The 20046-nt window shown below is 37.3% G+C and overlaps 1 protein-coding gene across 1 annotated transcript; it reads left to right on the forward strand.

Annotated features, from left to right (window-relative positions):
* The first annotated feature begins 2148 nt into the window (after positions 1 to 2148).
* Positions 2149 to 19400, forward strand: Lgsn (lengsin, lens protein with glutamine synthetase domain). The gene is made up of 7 exons (XM_071613806.1): positions 2149 to 2666; positions 2797 to 2989; positions 3120 to 3401; positions 4307 to 4439; positions 5296 to 5484; positions 12133 to 12299; positions 18201 to 19400. Exons 1-7 carry the CDS (start codon positions 2149 to 2151, stop codon positions 19398 to 19400), a joined length of 2682 nt encoding a protein of 893 aa, XP_071469907.1.
* Positions 19401 to 20046: the final 646 nt, after the last annotated feature.

The raw sequence follows: 20046 nt of genomic DNA on the forward strand, positions 1-20046 counted from the left end.
ATTTTCCTCTTAGAACTGCTTTCATTGTGTCCCATAGATTCCGATATGTTGTGTCTGTGTTTTCATTTATCTCTAAGAAGTTTTTAATTTCCTCCTTGATGTCTTCTATAACCCATTGATCATTCAGTAACCTATTGTTCATTCTCCAAGTGATGCATGATTTTTCCTTCCTTCTTTTATCGTTGATTTCCAGTTTCATTCTGTTATGATCAGATAAGATGCATGGTATTATCTCTACTCCTTTATAATGTCTAAGAGTTGCCCTGTGACATAATATATGATCTATTTTTGAGAAGGATCCATGTGCTTCTGAGAAAAAAGTGTAACTGCTTGATGTTGGGTGGTATATTCTATATATGTCAATTAAGTCTAGGTTATTAATTGTATTATTGAGTTCTATAGCTTCTTTATTCAACTTTTGTGTGGAAGATCTGTCCAGTGGTGAGAGAGGTGTGTTAAAGTCTCCCATAATTATTCTATGGTGGTCTATTAGACTCTTGAACTTGAGAAGAGTTTGTTTGATGAACATAGCTGCACCATTGTTTGGAGCATATATATTTATGATTGTTATGTTTTGTTGGTGTATGGTTCCCTTGAGCAGTATTTAGTGTCCCTCTTTATCCCTTTTGATTAACTTTGGCTTGAAATCTACTTTATTTGATATGAGTATGGACACTCCTGCTTGTTTCCAAAGTCCATATGAGTGATATGATTTTTACCAACCTTTCACCTTCAGCCTATGTATGTCTTTTCCTATCAAATGCATCTCCTGTAGGCAGCATATTGTTGGATCTTTTTTTTGATCCATTCTACTAGCCTGTGTCTCTTAATTGGTGAGTTTAAGCCATTAACATTTAGGGTTATTATTGAGATATGGATTGTTCTTCCAGCCATATCTGTTTATTTATGTTACTTAACATGGTTTGTTTTTCCTCTTTGATTATTTTTCCCTTTACTGTACTACCTTCCACTGTTGGTTTTCATTGTTATTTTCCATTTCCTCTTCCTGTAATGTTTTGCCAAGGATGTTTTGAAGAGATGGTTTTCTAGCTGCAAATTCTTTTAACTTTTGTTTATCGTGAAAGGTTTTAATTTCCTCTTCTATCCTGAAGCTTAATTTCGCTGGATACACAATTCTTGGTTGGAACCCTTTTTCTTTCAGCGTTTGAAATATGTTGTTCCAGGATCTTCTAGTTTTCAGAGTCTGTGTTGAAAGATCAGCTGTTATCCTGATTGGTTTACCCCTAAATGTAATCTGCTTCCTTTCTCTTGAAGCTTTTAGAATTCTCTCCTTATTCTGTATGTTGGGCATCTTCATTATAATGTGTCTAGGTGTGGATCTCTTATGATTTTGCACATTCGGCATCCTGTAGGCTTCTAGGATTTGGGATTCTGTCTCATTCTTCAAGTCTGGGAAGTTTTCTCATATTATTTCATTGAATAAATTGCTCATTCCTTTGGTTTGGAGCTCTATACCTTGCTGTATCCCAATGAGTCTTAAGTTTGGTCTCTTTATGTTATCCCATATTTCTTGGATGTTCTGCTCATGGTTTCTTAAGAGTCTTGCTGAGCTGTCTATGTTCTTTTCAAGTTGAAATACTTTGTCTTCATTGTCTGATGTTCTATCTTCTAAGTGTTCTACTCTGCTGGTAGTATTCTCATTTGAGTTTTTAAGTTGGTTTATTGCTTCCTGCATTTCTAGGATTTCTGTTTGTTTTTTATAACCTCTATCTCCCTATATAGTTGATTTTTTGCTTCTTGGATTTGTTTATGTAACTCATTGTCGAAGTGATCTTTCATTGTCTGATTTTGCTGTCTAATGTCTTCCTTGAGACTCCAGATCATCTGAAGCATGCAAATCCTGAATTCTTTATCTGACATTCCATATGCTGCAGCTATTACCTCTTCTAAAGTTGAGTTAACCTGCATTGCTTGTGGTCCTTTCTTTCCTTGTCTTTTCATAGTGCTCGTGTTTCTTTCTGCTTGGTGAAACTGTTGTGCTATTGAATTTTCCCCCTATATATTTATATTGCTCTTGTATAGTTGCAAATTCTCCCTTGCAGGGGCGGGCGGAGACTGTGCTCCTCCTCCAATTGGGGTTATCTGTCTATCTCGCCGGCGGGCCGCTGGGCCCCTTCTCCAGGTCGCATGGTATGCCTCCCTTGGGGGCAATGGCTGGGCCCCTCCTCCAATTGGGATGATCTGTCTACGACGCTGGCAGGCCACTGGGCCTGTTCTCCAGGTTGCAGGTCTGCCTACCTTGCAGGCGCAGGCGGCGGCTGTGCCCCTCCTCCAATTGGGGTGAACTTTCAACTAGGCTGGCGAGTCGCCGGGCCCCTTCTCCGGGCCGCGCGGTCTGCCTACCTTGTCGGCAGCAGCTGGGACCTTCCTCCAATTGGGGCGATGTGTCTACCATGCCGGCAGGCCGCAGGGCCTGCTCCGCTGGTTGGTCGCAGGTCTGCCTACCTTGCAGGCACAGGCGGCGGCTCTGCTCCGCCCCTCCTCCAATTGGGGCTATGTGCGGGCTGCTGGGCTTGCTTTGCCGGTCTGTCGCAGGTCCCACCTTGCAGGCGTGGGAGACGGCTCTGCTCCACACCTCCTCCAATTGGGGTGATGTGTCTACCACGCCGGCAGGCCGCTGGGCCTGCTCCCCTGGTCGGTCACAGGTCTGCCTACCTTGCAGGTGCGGGTGGCGGCTCTGCTCCGCCACTCCTCCAATTGGGGCGATGTGTCTACCATGCTGGCAGGCCGCTGGGCCTGCTCCGCTGGTCAGTCGCAGGTCTGCCTACCTTGCAGGCGCGGGCGGCGGCTCTGCTCCGCCCCTCCTCCAATTGGGGCTATGTGCGGGCTGCTGGGCTTGCTTTGCCGGTCTGTCGCAGGTCCCACCTTGCAGGCGTGGGAGACAGCTCTGCTCCACACCTCCTCCAATTGGGGCGATGTGTCTACCACGCCGGCAGGCCGCTGGGCCTGCTCCGCTGGTCGGTCACAGGTCTGCCTACCTTGCAGGTGCGGGTGGCGGCTCTGCTCCGCCACTCCTCCAATTGGGGCGATGTGTCTACCATGCTGGCAGGCCGCTGGGCCTGCTCCGCTGGTCAGTCGCAGGTCTGCCTACCTTGCAGGCGCGGGCGGCGGCTCTGCTCCGCCCCTCCTCCAATTGGGGCTATGTGCGGGCTGCTGGGCTTGCTTTGCCGGTCTGTCGCAGGTCCCACCTTGCAGGTGTGGGAGACGGCTCTGCTCCACACCTCCTCCAATTGGGGCGATGTGTCTACCACGCCGGCAGGCCGCTGGGCCTGCTCCGCTGGTCGGTCGCAGGTCTGCCTACCTTGCAGGAGCGGTCGGCGGCTCTGCTCCACACCTCCTCCAATTGGGGTGATGTGCGGGCCGCTGGGCCTGCTCCGCCGGTCTGTCGCAGGTCCCACCTTGCAGGCGTGGGAGGCGGCTCTGCTCTGCCACTCCTCCAATTGGGGCGATGTGGCTACCACGCCGGCGGGCTGCTGGGCCTGCTCCTTACAAAACAATTTTTATTTTCAATGTCAGCTATTGTGTTCCAGAACCATAGGGATGATTTTTTTTTTCTCCCCACTATTGGTACTGAAACACCTGAGCTCCTCAGAACCAGCCTCTGCCTCACTGACCAATTCCCTGCTGGAAACATCTCGTTAATGATTATGATTTGATTGTTAAAGTTAGGGTATTTTATTTTAAATAAATTTCTTATTTTTTTCTCAAATTATAAAATAGTTTGAGTCAGACATTTGCTTTACACAGTCACAAAACAGCACTTTATAAATGAAAGTACTTTTCGGAGCAAAGTAAATACTGATGCAAGATGGATGAGGGAGGATAAGTAAAAAGAGAGAAGAGAATCCAATTCTGCTTATACCGTCACTCCAACAGATTGCAGATTCTAAAAAACACAGAAATTATAAAAGAAAACTATTTAAATGACAGGGGTTTATGAAATTATTTATTAACACATAATATAAACTATCTCAAAGTGAAAAAACAAAACAAAACAAACAAACAAAAAAAACAAACAACCACCACCAAAACCAAGCAGCCTGGTTAGACAAGATTTTAATTTATTTAATGAAATTTTCTACCTCATAAATAAAAGGTGATACAGAAAATCCAACCTGTTTGAGTTATTCCAACGGATGAGGAAGGGACAATTTTTTCCGCTTTCTTATAAAAAATCTCCTACACACATTTTAAAACCCAGCTCTCTAATCGTCATGTTTTTGATATCTTAATTTAATAATTTGCATGATATATTATTTGGATTTTTGTTTTCTAATAATTACAGGACACAGCAAAGGATGAAGGTAATGAGACTGAAGCCAGCAGGATGAGTAAATTGAGAAGAACAAGGAAGAAAGCCACCAAATCACATCTCTGTTCAATGGAAGTGGGAGAAATGAATGCAGCCAGTTCCAATGGTACCTAACTACTATGAACTGTCAAGGATGCTGTGGTCCATGATAATCTCTATTTGGTGTTGTTTTTCATAAAACATTTCCTTTTTTTCCCCTTTGGGAAAAGTAAACAAACAATAAAGTGAAATTTATTGCTGCATAAGTCACATAAAAGATGGCAGATATAAGCTTACAATGTAAATTTATAAAAAAGAATCAAAATAGTCACAATTTAAAGAGGGTTAGAACTAGGATGATTGTTGTGGAATAAAAGAGAAAGAAACAGAAGAACAAAACAAAGTAGGAAGAGTTATACATTTCTGCACCGAAAGCAAATGTAAAGAACTTTACTGAAGATTTGAGAGACCACAAGAAAGGTGTAGAACAAGTTTTCATACCACATGTTGGAATTCTGACTAGATTCCAATAGATCTGAAACAGTGTTGAAACGAAGAGTTAATTTGGACAACAAACCAGGAGCAGTGGTGTTCCAAGGTGCACAAGAAATTGCCAGCACATGGTAATAGCCAGATGTTTTGAAGATTTTAGTATTGCTTTAAAATTCTCTACATATCACACACTTCCATAAGGCCTGCAACTAGGAGGGACTACTCCTGTTCTTTCCTTTGGTCACTGTCTAGGAATACACTATGTTTTTAAGGATATATATATATATATATATATATATATATATATATATATATATCCATATATATATATTTCTTTTCTTTCTTTGTGGTGCTGGGGATCAAACCCAGGGTCTTATGCATATACGTAACTGCTGTACCACTGAGGCGTACCCTCTATCCCCTCTTCACATTGTATCAAAAGACAATTGGAACAATGGTGACATGTTTAATATTTTCCCTTATTACTACAGAGAGGATCAGAAACCAAATGACATGCCACAAAATGGGGGTTTCAAACAAACCAGTTGTGAGACTTGGCTATGCTGAGTCTCATCTGTCCCACAACGACAAGGACTCTCAGGATCAAACAACAACGATAAAACAGTCATCCTTCAAGATGTCTTCTAATGCTCCTGGTGGTGAATCTAACTCAAACTCTGGTAAGGATTTACTGATAAAGATTCTGGAACAAATGAGCATATGGTTCTAACTCCTAATTCTAGGTCTGTATTTGAATTGGAGGTAATGTGATGTTAGTTGAGGGATGCTAGCCTTAGAATCACAACACAAGAAAATTTGTACCTCTATCACTTGTATAGTAATTTGCAGTTTTCTTAAGCCTGTTTGTTCCTTATCTGGAAATTGTAGGGCTTATAACTGAAAAATCCTTCAAGTCTTTTCTAAAAATGAAATTCTGTTATTTTTATGTTTCTGAATTACTGATAAACAGCTATTTTGGTACATCAGTGTATTGGATACAAGTGGTAGAAACTAGTTAAAAAGAGGTACTTATTCTGTGAAGGCATCTAAAGAAATACTTGAACAATCAGGGTTTGGAAAGGTGGAAATATAGTGGGTTGTGAAGTGAGAGGAATAGTGGCCATGCTGTTACTCTCACTTCTGAAACCAATTACAAGTTTTGGAGTTCCACAAGGCTAAGCTTAGTTTTGAAAACTTGGTAGGACTTGGAGAAGCCATCATACTAAGATCACAGTTTACTAAAACAAAAGGTTGCAGATTAAAATCAGCCATGGGACAAAGTCCAGGAAAGTACTAAGCACAGAGTGTACACTTGTTCTCTCCCAATGGATAAATGCAGTAGAATTTTGCCAACTTGGGAAACTCAGTTGAATTTGGTATCCAGGATCTTTATTTGGAGTCAGTGATTAACTGGCCATATAACTGGGCTCAATCTCCAGTCCTTTTGTGGGTCAAGATGATAACTGTGTGATTCAACATCTCCTCCATAAATGACATTGTTAGACTTTCTGGCATTGCCCAGAGCTCCTAGGTGCACAAAGATATTCTTGTCAGACAGATCATTCCAAGGACTTAGAAATGATCACTTGGGATCAAGGGCAAACCTCTTCTTTGGAAAGATTACATTCTTTCCTACATACAGTGCCTGACCAGGAACTGGAGAGTGGAAAATGAACACTAACAGATTCCACATGTATTAGTCTTCTATGGCTACCATAACAAATGATCACAAAGTTAGCATTGTAAAAAACACAAAATAAAGAAGTCTGGGTTGACTTAGTTGGTTTCTCTCCTTTAGATTTTGTGAGACTGAAATCAAGCTATTGTCATCTAAGACTTGGAAATAATATACTTCCAAGTTCATTCAATATGTGGGGAGAATCCAGTTCCTTCTTGTTGTAGGACTGAGATTCCTGTTTCCTTGCCAGCTGTCAATTGGAGGTGGCACTTTACTCTAAAAACCCTTCCTTTTTTCTGCATCAGAAAGGCAGCACTGCCCAAATGCTTCTTGTATTTGGAATCTCTTTGAATTCCTCTTTTTCTCTTATTTTCTGCTTCCAGCTGGAGAAAGTTCTCTGCTTTTAAGGGCTCACCTGGATAATGTAAGATAAACTCCTAATTTTAAGGTCTATAACCCCAATTTTACCTGAAATATCTCTTTTGCCATGCCATTTATAGATTCCAGGGATTAGGGCATGGTAAAATCTTGAGCAGGTGTTCGGCTTACCATATGACCTCTCATCTCTGATATTCTCTGTGCTTTCGCCATGATGTGAAGAACATGAGCATTGACAGCTTCTAAATATCAGGAGCTGTCAATACAAATGTCCACAGGTATCACAGAGGTAATAAAAATGAGAGGGATGGGCTGACGTAGGGAAATGAGTGGAGCTGGTCATGAGAAATTACAGCAGAGTTCAAAATAACTGTGGTCCAAGGGCAAAATTGAACTGGTTGATCAGTTTTTGTTTAAAAAAGCAAAACACACACACACCCACACACACACACATTTGTGTGGGTGTATGGTTGCTCTCATGCAAAATGGTAGAGTCAAGTAGCTGTAAAAGATACCATGTGGCCTGCAAAGTTGCAAATATTTACTATGTGATCCTTTACAGAAAATGTTTGCTACCTTATGAGCTAGCAGATGTATACCTCAACCAGGCTACCTCAGAACTCCAGCCAATTACTACTATGAAGAAATATGCAGCAAGTGTTACCAGATTCAGTTTCAAAAATCTTACAAGAAAAAATTTTACATGAATATTTTAAATAATCAGCTGTTGTTAACTAATTCAAAAAGGTTTCTAAACACCTGGAAGATTCATCAGAAAACATCTGCTGGATGTATTGACTCATCCATATGCAGTGTGTGATTTTTGTTTTATATATTCTAGTTTCAGTTACAAAAGAATGTTGGGATTTACCATATATTAGTTGTAACTAAAAAGTGTGGGGAAAAAATTTGTGCCATCATCTCTCTTTGCTTCATCGAACACAAATAGGGGGATGGGTACATCACTTACTCAATTAGTTTGGAAGCTCCTGCTTTGGATCAGGCTGAATTAAGTTCTCTACAGTTTCTAAATACCAGTTTACAATTCCCAAACAAACCGCTAATATAACATTTGAAAATAAATATAAATACCAAGCTCCAACATGAGTATAAGAAATTTTGACGAGGTATATTCTTCTTTGTGATAACTAGTTTGGGTTTTTCCAAAAATTGTGTACTTTTTCAAAGATAAGCCCTTATTCCTCTCATTTTTTGTTTTTTGTTTTGGTTTTTTTTTTTTTCATGGTTTGGGCCTGGTCATAATGCCAACTGGACTTTCTGACACTGTCTAAGCTGATGTGATGTGGCGAGAGGGTGGGGTCACCTTTGAACTAACAGGGTGGTCTCCCTGTAGCAGTGTGTGTAAAGGGTGATGGGCCCTTGGAAAGAACTGTGGCATCCCAGGCGTTCAATAAGCTGAATGGATTACAGAGTGTGTTCTCAAATGCACTTTTACCCTTTTTTGAATTGGTATTTCTGAAAGCCCAACTGCCTACTCAATCTGCCTTTTATAAGTGACCACGGCTTGTTCTCTGTAACTGAAATATGGCCTCATTGTCACTGAACACAGACAACATTTCTCCAGTGCCTTCTAGAGTTTTGTGGGTTTTTTTTTTTTTTAAATTTTCTTATTTTTTTTCCCTAAACATTCACAGCAGTAAAACTTCCTGTACAAAAACACATTGATTTAATTTATTAGTCCTTTGAGGGGATAGGATAGGAGAGCACCTCCCAGGAATCACACTGTAAGAAAAACAAATGAGCCCCTGAACTGGCAATTATCTGCCTGCTATTCATCATGTGCAGCTGGGAAAGGCTGACCAAAACACTTAATTGTAAGTAACAAGTATGATTTATTTGAAGAAAAGAAATTCAGACAATGATGCAGCAAGATTAGTTGATGCCTTGAAAATGAAATTAGATTGGATAGGGCTTTCATATTTAGTGAAAGAGTTGAATTGGTAAATGAAAAATTTAGTACTAAGGATACATACTAAAATATGTGATGTCGATTTTTTAAATTTTTAAACAATTTTTACTAGAGCATTATAGTTATACATAATAACTGGGTTTGTTTTGACAAATTCATACATGTGTGAAATTTAATTTCAGTCCCCATCCCCCACTTTCCCCTCTACTCCTCCCTGCCCCCATCTTCTTTTCTCTACTCTTTCTTTTGCTCATTTATTTATTTTTGATTGGTTCTTTCTACTTATTCATAAAGATGAAATTCCTTGTGGTATATTTGTATATGCACATAATGTGATTTTGTTGAATTTATTCTGCATTTCTCATCTCTCCTCCCTCCCTCTCAATCTCCTTTTTCTACGTTGGTGATGATTTCTAAATCTTTATGACGTCTGATCCTCTCCTCCTGCTTTCCCTTATTATACTCTAGCTTCCACAGAAAACATTTGTCCCTTAACTTTCTGAGTCTGGCTTATTTCACTTTGCCTGATGTTCTCCATTTCTATTCCTTTGCCAGCAAATTCCATAATTTCATTCTCTATGACTGAGTAAAACTCATTTTCTTAATCCACTCATCTATTGACGGGCATGTGATACAATTTTTACTTATTAATTTGACAAGGTCAAATCAAGTAAACATTCATTCATTCATTCATTCACTCATCCAACTACTTACTTGTTAGAGGAGTGGTCATTGAGTGCCTACCATATACCAGCACTGCTGCAGGTACTGAGGATGCACCAGCAAGTAAAATTGGGCCCCTGCTCTCATGGGGCTCAAGTGCAAAGGAGGAATGACTGATGGTAGGAGGCAGTGAGTTCTCTGAAGAAAATGGAAAGGGATAAAATACTACCATCAGCTGAATTGTGTCTTTTAAAAATTCTTGTGTTAAAGCTGTTCCTCAGTACCTAAGAATGTGACAGAATTTGGAGACAGTATCTTTAAATAGGTAACTAAGGTTAAAGGAAATAAGTCAGATGGGCTCTATTCCAGTATTGGTGTCTTCATAAGTGGAGAAAAGGAAACAGACTTGTACAGAGGGAATGTCATGTGAAGATATTGGAAGACGATGATCATCCATAAGCTGAAGAGAAAGGCCTCAGAAGATGCAGCTCCACTAATAACTTTGATCTTCAACTTCTACCCTCCAGAATTATGAAAAATCAAACTTCTGTCATATGATCAGAAATATTTGCTGTGCAGCTCTAGCAAACTAATACATATACTCACTGACCAGCCTCAGGGCAAGTTGGAGCATTAAAGTGAATTGGAAGTTGCTACCTACATTTTGATCAAGGCTCACAGAATTAATAACTGTTCATTTTTTTTAGCTCTTCCAGATTACAAAATCTTCTCACTTACACGTGCTGGCATGTTTATTGCCTATTGTGCCAATGTTAGGTAATTTAACATTTTATGAGGGTAGGACTTTTTCTGGATGCTTCCTAGATATACATATCCGGTATGAAATCCAGTATGAAAGCTATGTGGTGATTTAAAAACAAATCCATCCTAGTGTCTGTATATTTTTCTTATTTTAAAATATTCTTAGTTGTTGTAGAAAATTTAGAAGATATATGTAAGGCAAATAACTAATAAGATTACCTATCATCCTATTACTGGAGAACCTGTAAAATTACTTTTTTCCTTTAAAGATGCCTTCTTTATAGCTTATATATAATTGTTTATTATGTTTAGAACACTGAGAATTTGGAAATTTCTGCATTTTAAAATGCTTATAAATTTTATTTAAGAAGCATTATTCAAGTTGGGCTATTCACCCAAAATTTCAGAATAAGCTGGGAACACAGCAATTGTTAATTTAGCATGAAACATTGTAATTGCTACAACTTAATTGTTTGTGTTAAATGGAAGGTAGTTATAAAGCCTCAGGAGTCTCAGAGTAGCCAAACATATCAGTGACAGGACATTATCTCTGATATATTTGCATAGGTGGAACCAGTAATTTGTTTTCCTCATGCTTCATGTATTTAAAATCTACTTAATCTGTTTTTAAACTGTCAATTTTATGCTTATTTTTAAAGCCTAATTATACCTTGAAAAGGATACTCAGGTATCACTGTAAAATTATTGCTGTTCAATGTCAGCCATGTGACAGATTGACGGGTGTTCAAATGCAGGCATGATCACAGTGTCATTTACTAGGGTTGGAGTAATTGTGCTCACTTTATGTGTTTAAGTAGCACTTACATGGTGCTTACGGTCTGCCAGTAACTGTTAAGTAACTTGTTTAATCCTCATAACAAGCTTATGAAGTAGGTAATATTTTATCTATGAGAAAGCAGAGGCACAGAGAGGATAAGAAAGTTGCCAGGCAAAGGCAGGATTTGAAAGGAGGCAGATGGGCTGAACCAATATACTCTGTGGTGCCTCCCACAAGTTCTGTCAGTAACTAACATTTATAATGTGTATTATGTGCTGTAGACATATTCATTCATTTTGTGGTAATGAGCCCCCCGTGAGGAGTCAAGAAGCCCAGATTCTAGTTTTCATCTTGGCAATGAACTGAAAATGTGACTTGGGGATCTCATTGTGCCCCTCTGGGACTCAAGATGATGAATCGGTCAGGTTAGAGGATTTATCTCCAGTCTTCTGTAGCTCTGAAGTTTTAGAATTTGCAGACTATCTTAATAGCTTTGAAAAGAATATTTTATTATGTTTCTAATTTTAAAACTAAGTATGCAATTTAGATTTTTCATCTATACTCTCATTCTTAAAAAGCTTTTGTTGCTTATTTAAACAAATTTTAGATTTGACAGAGATATGGATTCAGGTGAAAAAAAAAAAAAACACCAATACAGACAAAACAAAAAACCAACCAAACAAAGCCACAGGAAATAAATTTAAACAAACAATAATTTTATCTTAGCTCATACAAGAACTTTTAATTTAAGTAATATCAGGTAATTCTGGAAGACCCCAAATTATTCAATGATATACAGACTTTTATGGTGCCAATACTATCCAGTTATGCAAATATGTTCTAATTTCCATAAGCAAAGAAATTTTCAGTAAGTACCTACATATGATAATGCTATATCCTTATGCAGACTTTATGTTCATTTAACCTAGTCCTAACTGGTAAATCATTTTTTAAATGCTGTTTAGACACAAGGTTCTTGGGAATATGGCAAAAAGCAGGGTAAGAAAGGTTAAGACACGACTCACATGATGGTTACATTTTGCTAACCCTCATAATGACTAGTTCCTTGTTCTCTTGTCTCTAGTTAGCTTCTCAGTTTATCATGATGGAGTGACTTAGAGCCTTCTTTATTTTTACAGATCGCAACAGGGACAACACTCAAATTTTGACTACACCTCAGCTTTCTTCTAGAATCAAACACATTAAACAAGAGATGGCCAAAAATCACCTCCAGTTTGTGAGATTTGAAGCAACAGACCTGCATGGTGTGTCCAGATCTAAGAGTATCCCTGCACACTTTTTCCAAGTGAGTTTTACACAAAATTAGGATTGAATGTAATTTCATGACCATTAACAAGCAAATGGTCCTTATTACTTGTCCTTATTTTCTTGTAACCCACACAGCAATTGAAGCTGAAAACCAATAATTTATTTTGCTTTTCCTTGTCTCTATCCAAACACGTTATTGTCCCCCAAGGAGCTGAACATATACTCTCAGCTTTCGAACAACAATTCCTTTTATCCAATAGAAGCACAAAACTAATTAAGACTGGTAATTTTAGTCCTTCTGCCTGGAATAATTTCCCTCCACAGAATTATCTTTTCTCTTCTTACTGCAATTATAAAGATTATATTTTATTTGACATGAGAAAATTGCAACAGAAGACCCAAGAGCAAATATGAAAGGGAAAAAATGATTAAATAGAAAGAATTTGCTAGATAAAAAGAATATCCCTTTTAGCTCTAACTCTGATAAGAAAATGCCCCATTGTTATTGGATGACTTAATGTATATTAAGTTCTTGAAAATAGTGATATCAAGAAACATTGCATTTGGGGATATATTTCAAAACTTTCTAAGTTTTTTTAATGGTTAGTTTATACCACATGCTTGTTGGTTTATTTATTTTTCTATTCTGGGGATTGAACCTAGGGATGCTTTCACACTGAACTTCATCCCCAGATTTTTTTTAAAAATTGTTTTTTTCTGTACTGGGGAGTGAACCCAGGGGTACTCTACTGCTGAGCCACAGTCTCAGCCATTTTTATTTTTATTTTTTTTGAGACAGAGTCTAACTAAGATGCTCAGACAGGCTTCAAGTTTGCTATCTTCCTGTTGCTGATCACAGAGAGGTTCCACTGTGCCTGGCTCATATGTCTATTTTAATGATTGATTTGTTGTAATATTTCACTATGTTTCTTAGGAAGGGGTATCATTCAATAGTATTTAAGAAAGTATAGAGGTAAGTATCCTCCAAGTTTAAGTATTTTTAAGTATGTCATATTTTTATTATTTTAATATTAAATTATAATTTTTCTTATTTTGCTTATGTTAAGAAAATTGGTATATCTTAAAAATCCAGTTTGAAAGATTCCAACAGGCTCAAAGCTGTTTCTTAAGAACCCATCAGAGCAAGCCTACAATACCACCAACTCTGAAAGCTGAGGCAGGAGGATTACAAGTTTAAAGCCAGCTTCAGCAAGTTAGCAAGACCCTGTCTCAAAAAATAAAAAGGGCTGGGGAGGTAACTGAGTGGTAGAGAACCCCTGTGTTCTATCCATATATTGCAAACAAACAAACAAAACATTTGTTTCTCAAGAAATTCTTTGTACTTATTTGACTGCAAAATATTTTTTCTTCTTTATTCAGTTAAGGACACCTGCTAGTTAATTTTGATAACAAAATGTGAAATTTGCCATAGGCAGGTCCAGAAGATGATGCATATGTATCTCTTTCAGTCAATAAGAGACTGAAACTGGCACTTCAGCCACTTGCCAGACCTCAGTATAAAACTGTTTGCTACTCAGCTTTTTTTGGGGGGAGGTCAAATTCTAATCATTTATTCCATTAGTGGCAAGCTACATATTTAGAATATTGCTGTAGTTTTTCAATGGAACACACTTACAAAATATAACTCAACGTGCTGCTTACATTTGCTGAAGACTGATGTGCTGGACATAAAAATAAATTGACCTCTTGTTTTTCAAACTACTATGGAAAATATTTCCAATTTTTTGTTCTATGCCCACATATCACAACCACTTTTTTAATGGAGTTCAGCTAGGAAAAAGTCTGTGTGTCATGGGAATTTTGGTATAACTCATAATACAGCCTCTCAATTGATAGATTTATTCTTCATTTCCTAATAATTCACTTTCTTATTTTATTATCTAGTTTTTATTATTTTATTCTCACTTAACAATCAGAGTATACACACATTTTTTAGAAAACATCTGACATTCATTTTGGAACTTTCAAAGATATAAATCATAATGAATATTTATATCATGAATATTTGTAATTTAAGATAAATAATTTGTTTTGCAAAATTTATTAAGGAATAGACATTAGAAACAGATTCATTTATGCAAGCTGGTCTAAACAATATTTTCCACACAATTATGCATGGGAAACTCATTAGATCAAGTGTGGTGTCAATAATTTGAGTCTGCTCAGGGCTTAGTAAAAAGTAATTTAGCTCTTTAGAAAAGGAATTTTAAAACATCTTTCCTATTTGTGGACAAAAAATATCAATTTGAAAATTATTAGACTAGGAAAGTGTAGAAAGATAATATAATCCATTTTTTATTTATAGACGAAGAAAATGAGGCCCAGAAAAGTTAAGAAAATCTTTCTAAAAATTATGCAGACAGGCAGCAACAGAGTGAGGATGTTAGTATGTAAGTCTGCACGTCCAGCTCAATTCTTTTTTCCCCACTGCACCTACTGCCTCCAGCTCAGCTTTAAAATGTCCTTTTATTCTTCATTTGAGCTCAGTATTTTTTTATTAAATAAAAATATTGATTTTTTTTGAGAAAAACAAATCATCTCGTAAGAATTAAGGAAAAAAACCAAAACTGTTAAATAGTTTTTAAAAGGCCAAAAGGGGAACCGAGGATAAAATGGTGTCTATATTTTTTTGGAGAATTTGCCATGTGCTTGGTACTGGGATAACTGTTTTACAAGCATAAGCACATTTTAACCTTACAACCAGTTCATACTATCTTTGTTCTATCAAATAGTTTTTTTTAAAATTAAATTATGTGGGTTCGTTCTATCTTTGATCTAATCAAAATAGAACATACTGCCCTAGAACTAATTCTTGGTTTATTTAAATTGGTGACCTTCATTGGGGTCCAAATTTTGATTGCCACAGGGTTTTGAATTATTCTACAAGAATTTTTATTGAGTTCAGAGTGATCTATATTGAACTGTGAAGTTGTCCTCATGCTTTATAGAATATCTTTTTTATATCTCTAAACAAAACTTAAGATAATTTATTATCATGAACAAGATACATTCATGTGTATTTACATATTTCCCAAAAAAGATGGGAAAGAGTTTAAATTCAGCATATTCAAAAAAGAATAAAAAAATGAGAGTGCTAGAAGAGTGTTCAGGAAAATACAGATTAAATAGCCTGAAGAATATGTGACTTTTACTGTTCCACATGTTTGTAAAGGACTGTTGGAATGAAGTGGTAATCAACTTTTCTCCACTGTTCACAGTGAAGTGAGTACAAACACAAATTTAAATTGCAACAAGTCTTAGAAGTTTCATGAATAAAATTCATTATCCCTCATTTTAGATACACACAGAACTAATATAAGATGTTCAAACTAAAAAGTAGACAAGCAGGGAAATAACATTATTTTTTGCAGTGCAAATTTAAATTGAGGAGTCCATATGGGAGCGTTCTAAGATTCCATAATGTTTATGTGCATATGTGTGTGTGTGGGGGGGGGGGGTTGCACGCATGTGCACAAAATATTAATGTGCATATGTTCTTGAGTAATTTGCAAAGTTAAATAGGCACCAAAGATGCTTAGTTCACTCAACTTTATTGCTGGTAAAAGCACATTTGGATCAGCCAAGTCAGTTGGCATTTGAAAGTATGTGCAGAGACAGTGGAGAGTGAAGGAGGCAGTGGCTCAGGGTCACAGTATGTGAGTCTGCAGTTCCAGCTCAGTTCTTTTTTCCCCATACACCTACTGCCTCCAGCTCAGCTTTAAAATATCCTTTTATTCTTCATTTGAACTCAGTATTTTTTTATTAAATAAAAATATTGATTTTTTTTGAGAAAAACAAATCATCTCTTAAAAATAAAGAAAAAAAAACCTGTTAAATAGTTTTTAAAAGGCCAAAAGGGGAACCTAGGATAAAATGGTGCCATATTTTTTGGAGAATTTGCCATGTGCTTGGTACTGGGATAAAAGTGGAACAGTAGATTACTGCTGCTAGCACCAGCCCTCCTTGGTAGCCATGCTTTTTGAGATTTGGGAATAACATAAGGAAATGGTCTCCTTTGCAGAATATTACATGTTTTAATAACCTTGTGATGCTCATTACTTCATGAAAATCATATTTTATAGCCAGGAACTATTCTCTACCCATTGATGTAATTATTAGCATATGAAGAATTGTTGGAATTTCTACACAATTTCCAGAAATTGTTTTATATGTCTGTTCAACTTTATAACCTCATCACTTCCATGTTGACTGGCACAGAGCAAAAGTTAAATGGTGAAAACCACTGAATCCCAGAGATATATGGCTAGAAGTGCCTTAGCAATCATCCAGTTGAACACTTATGTTTTATAGACAGGGAAGCTGAAGCACATAGTCCACTAAGTTACCTAGTTTCACTTCAGTAATTAATAAAAAAGCTATGGCCAGAGGCCAGATCTGCTGACACCCAGTTCATACTGATTAGAAGGCTACAACATTTTGGCAACTATAACTTTGGAGATATAGGTCCATAGTAACTGATAGGGTTTCTGGGATTCTGTGAGACAGTGAGGTAGTTAATTCTTAAGTGGGTTGTAAAAATGAATAAAGAGAGGAGTGAAACTGTCAGATGACTTGGCTCCTCTGTATTAGACAACTGTCCTGTGTGCTGTAGGTCTGACTGTGTTCAGTTCTATGACAAAGGTTGAGGATCTTTACTGTAGAATTTTGAGAATTGTTAACTCAGGGGATTATAATAGAATAAGCCATAAACATGGCAATGCAGGTATCTCTTCGATGTGAGAATATTTTCTTTGGATATATATGCTGAAGTGAGATAGCTGGATTATGTGGTTGACCTATTTATTGCTGCATAATTCATAATAGCTAAGATATGGAATTAACCTAGATTCCACAAAATTGATGAATGGATAAATAAAAGTAATATAGATACCAATGGAGTACTATTCAGCCATAAATCGAATTCTATCCTGTCATTTGCTGCAAAATGGATGGATCTGGAGGACATTATATTAAGTGAAGTAAGTCAAACAAACAAACAAAAAAGACAAATACCACATGTTCTCTCTGTATGTGGATACTGAAAAAATGTTGTTCTATGTCTGCGCTCTCTAGAATAATGTTTACTACAGACTGGGAAAAGTGGAGGGAGTGCGGATAGAGGTTGAATAATGGGTAACAAAACAGACAGGAATCAAAAGTTCTATAGTTGTACAGCATAGTAAGGTGATTATAGTTCATAATAACCTTTTATGTTTTGTGAATAATTAGAAGAGACATGCTTGAAGGCTCCAAACATAAAGTAATGCTAAGGAGATAGAAACATTAATTACCCTAGTTTGATTAGGACACATTTACACATATGTGGAGTTATCACACTGTATACCCTAAGTATATACAATAAAAACATTAATTAATTATATATAAATTAAATTATAATATATTATATATTATATAATTATATTAAATTTTGTCTAAATTAAATCATATATAATTTAATATATAGAATAAGTAAATCAAAATAAAGCCTTTTCTGAGGTTTTAGCAACTATACTATAAAATAAAAAGTTCTTTACAGAGTACTTTTGATTATGATAATTTAAAATATTTCCAGAGTCTTTTATCTTTGTCTTTTCCTATAAAGAGATTTTCTTTATCATAACACCATTTATTTATAAATGTTTATAGCATTTATAACCAATGAGCAAGCATATAAAACTTTCAAGTCTTAAAATATTAAGAATTACTTATAAAAGTGCCTTTGGGGGATGTATTCTGAAATATTTAAAATGTATCTGATGATACTGAGTTAGTGTAAGCAGATGTTAAACATATGTGTGTGTATACTATATATAAATATGGTAAATATATGTGTATATTTGTCATTAGCATGGCTCTTTCTCAGACTTTTTGTGTTCAAGTTTCAAAACCGAGTTAATTTATCCTCTTCCTTTTTTAGGAAAAAGTGACCCATGGTGTTTTCATGCCTCGAGGTTATCTTGAATTGATGCCTAATCTGAAGGACAATGAAGTGAATCACATAAGAGCCACCTGTTTTAATAGTGACATAGTCCTGATGCCGGAGTTATCAACCTTTCGAGTTTTGCCATGGGCAGAAAGAACTGCGCGAGTGATATGTGACACCTTCACTGTGACTGGGGAACCTTTGCTGACCTCTCCAAGGTATATCGCAAAGAGGCAGCTGCAGCAGCTGCAGGACTCCGGTTTTTCCCTGCTCTCTGCCTTCATCTATGATTTTTGCATTTTTGGTGTGCCCGAAGTTATCAATTCAAAGACCATATCTTTCCCTGCTTCAACATTACTAAATAATCATGACCAGCCCTTCATGCAGGAACTCGTGGATGGCTTATATCATACTGGGGCCAATGTCGAGAGCTTTTCCTCTTCTACTAGACCTGGTCACATGGAAATCTGTTTTCTGCCAGAATTTGGCATTAGTTCAGCTGATAATGCATTTACCCTCAGAACAGGTGTCAAAGAAGTGGCAAGGAAGTATAATTACATCGCCAGCTTTTTCATTGAGACTGGATTCTGCAATTCGGGAATCTTGTCTCATAGTGTCTGGGACATGGATGGGAAGAGAAACATGTTCTGCAACAGTTCTGGAACTGAACAGCTCACGGTCACTGGGAAAAAATGGTTGACAGGTCTTCTGAAGCATTCTGCTGCTCTCAGCTGCCTGATGGCGCCTGCTGTTAGCTGCCGAAAGCGTTATTCCAAGGAAAGTAAAGACCTGAAGGAGAGTGTGCCTACAACGTGGGGCTACAACGATAACAGCTGTGCCTTTAATATCAAGTGCCATGGCGAGAAAGGCACCCGGATAGAAAATAAACTAGGCTCAGCAACAGCAAACCCTTACCTGGTGCTGGCTGCGACTATAGCTGCAGGCTTGGACGGACTGCAGAACAGTGATGGCGCTTTGGTTGGTCCAGATGAGGGCACAGACCTTTCTCAGTTAAAACCTTCAGAGATCCCTTTGAAACTGGAAGATGCCCTTGTGGCACTGGAGGAAGATCAATGTCTGAGAGAAGCTCTAGGGGAAACTTTCATTCGCTATTTTGTTGCCATGAAGAAATACGAGTTGGAAAATGAAGAAACAGATGCTGAGAGAAATAAATTCTTAGAGTATTTTATTTAGAATAGACCTATTGCTTTAGAGATGATATCATGACTTAAGTAGTTGATCTATCTAGAAGAAAAGATTGAGCTTTTGTAATTAACAAGACTACAAATTCATTCACTCTTTTTTGTCCCCATGAAATATTTGATAGTTGATACTGCTGAGAGGATTCTGATAACATAGAAGCAATAAAGTTGCAGTGAAACTCCAAGATGCAAATTGAACCAGCTCTTGTCAGTTAGTCATCATTTCCTCTGTGTTATGCTGACCTACAAAGGCATATTCAGTTTGGGGACAATAAATACATTTACACATAAAAAAAAGATGTAAACAAAAGGAAACAATTTAAATGACTAAAAAAATAAGGGAATAATTTCAAGTCTACACTTGGGTTGTGACGGCCTGGGAGAAAAATATGTTAATATAATCTGACTAATCAAGACATATTAAGGATATAGTTGCAAGCATCATTATATGTTTTCTAAGTACATTAAATAAACATGGCAAAATATGTCATGATGACAAGTCAGTAGAAGTTTTTACATGTCTCTTTTCTTTTCAACTTGATCCACTAGGTCTTGAAAGGTTTAGAGATCTGAAGGTTATGATGATCCCAGGAATCAAATCCAGAAGAAATAGAATTAGGGCTGGCAATCATGAGGTC

The sequence above is a fragment of the Marmota flaviventris genome, chromosome 6 (assembly GCF_047511675.1).
Source record: "Marmota flaviventris isolate mMarFla1 chromosome 6, mMarFla1.hap1, whole genome shotgun sequence".
NCBI lineage: Eukaryota > Metazoa > Chordata > Mammalia > Rodentia > Sciuridae > Marmota > Marmota flaviventris.

What these genes read in the sequence shown, in the direction of transcription:
- Lgsn (XM_071613806.1), top strand. Translation starts at nt 2,149, where the DNA reads ATGGTATGCCTCCCTTGGGGGCAATGGCTGGGCCCCTCCTCCAATTGG. An exon ending in GCTCCCCTGGTCGGTCACAG is followed by an intron (nt 2,667 to 2,796) that starts GTCTGCCTACCT and finishes CCTACCTTGCAG; the next exon opens with GCGCGGGCGGCGGCTCTGCT. An exon ending in GAATGCAGCCAGTTCCAATG is followed by an intron (nt 4,440 to 5,295) that starts GTACCTAACTAC and finishes TTATTACTACAG; the next exon opens with AGAGGATCAGAAACCAAATG.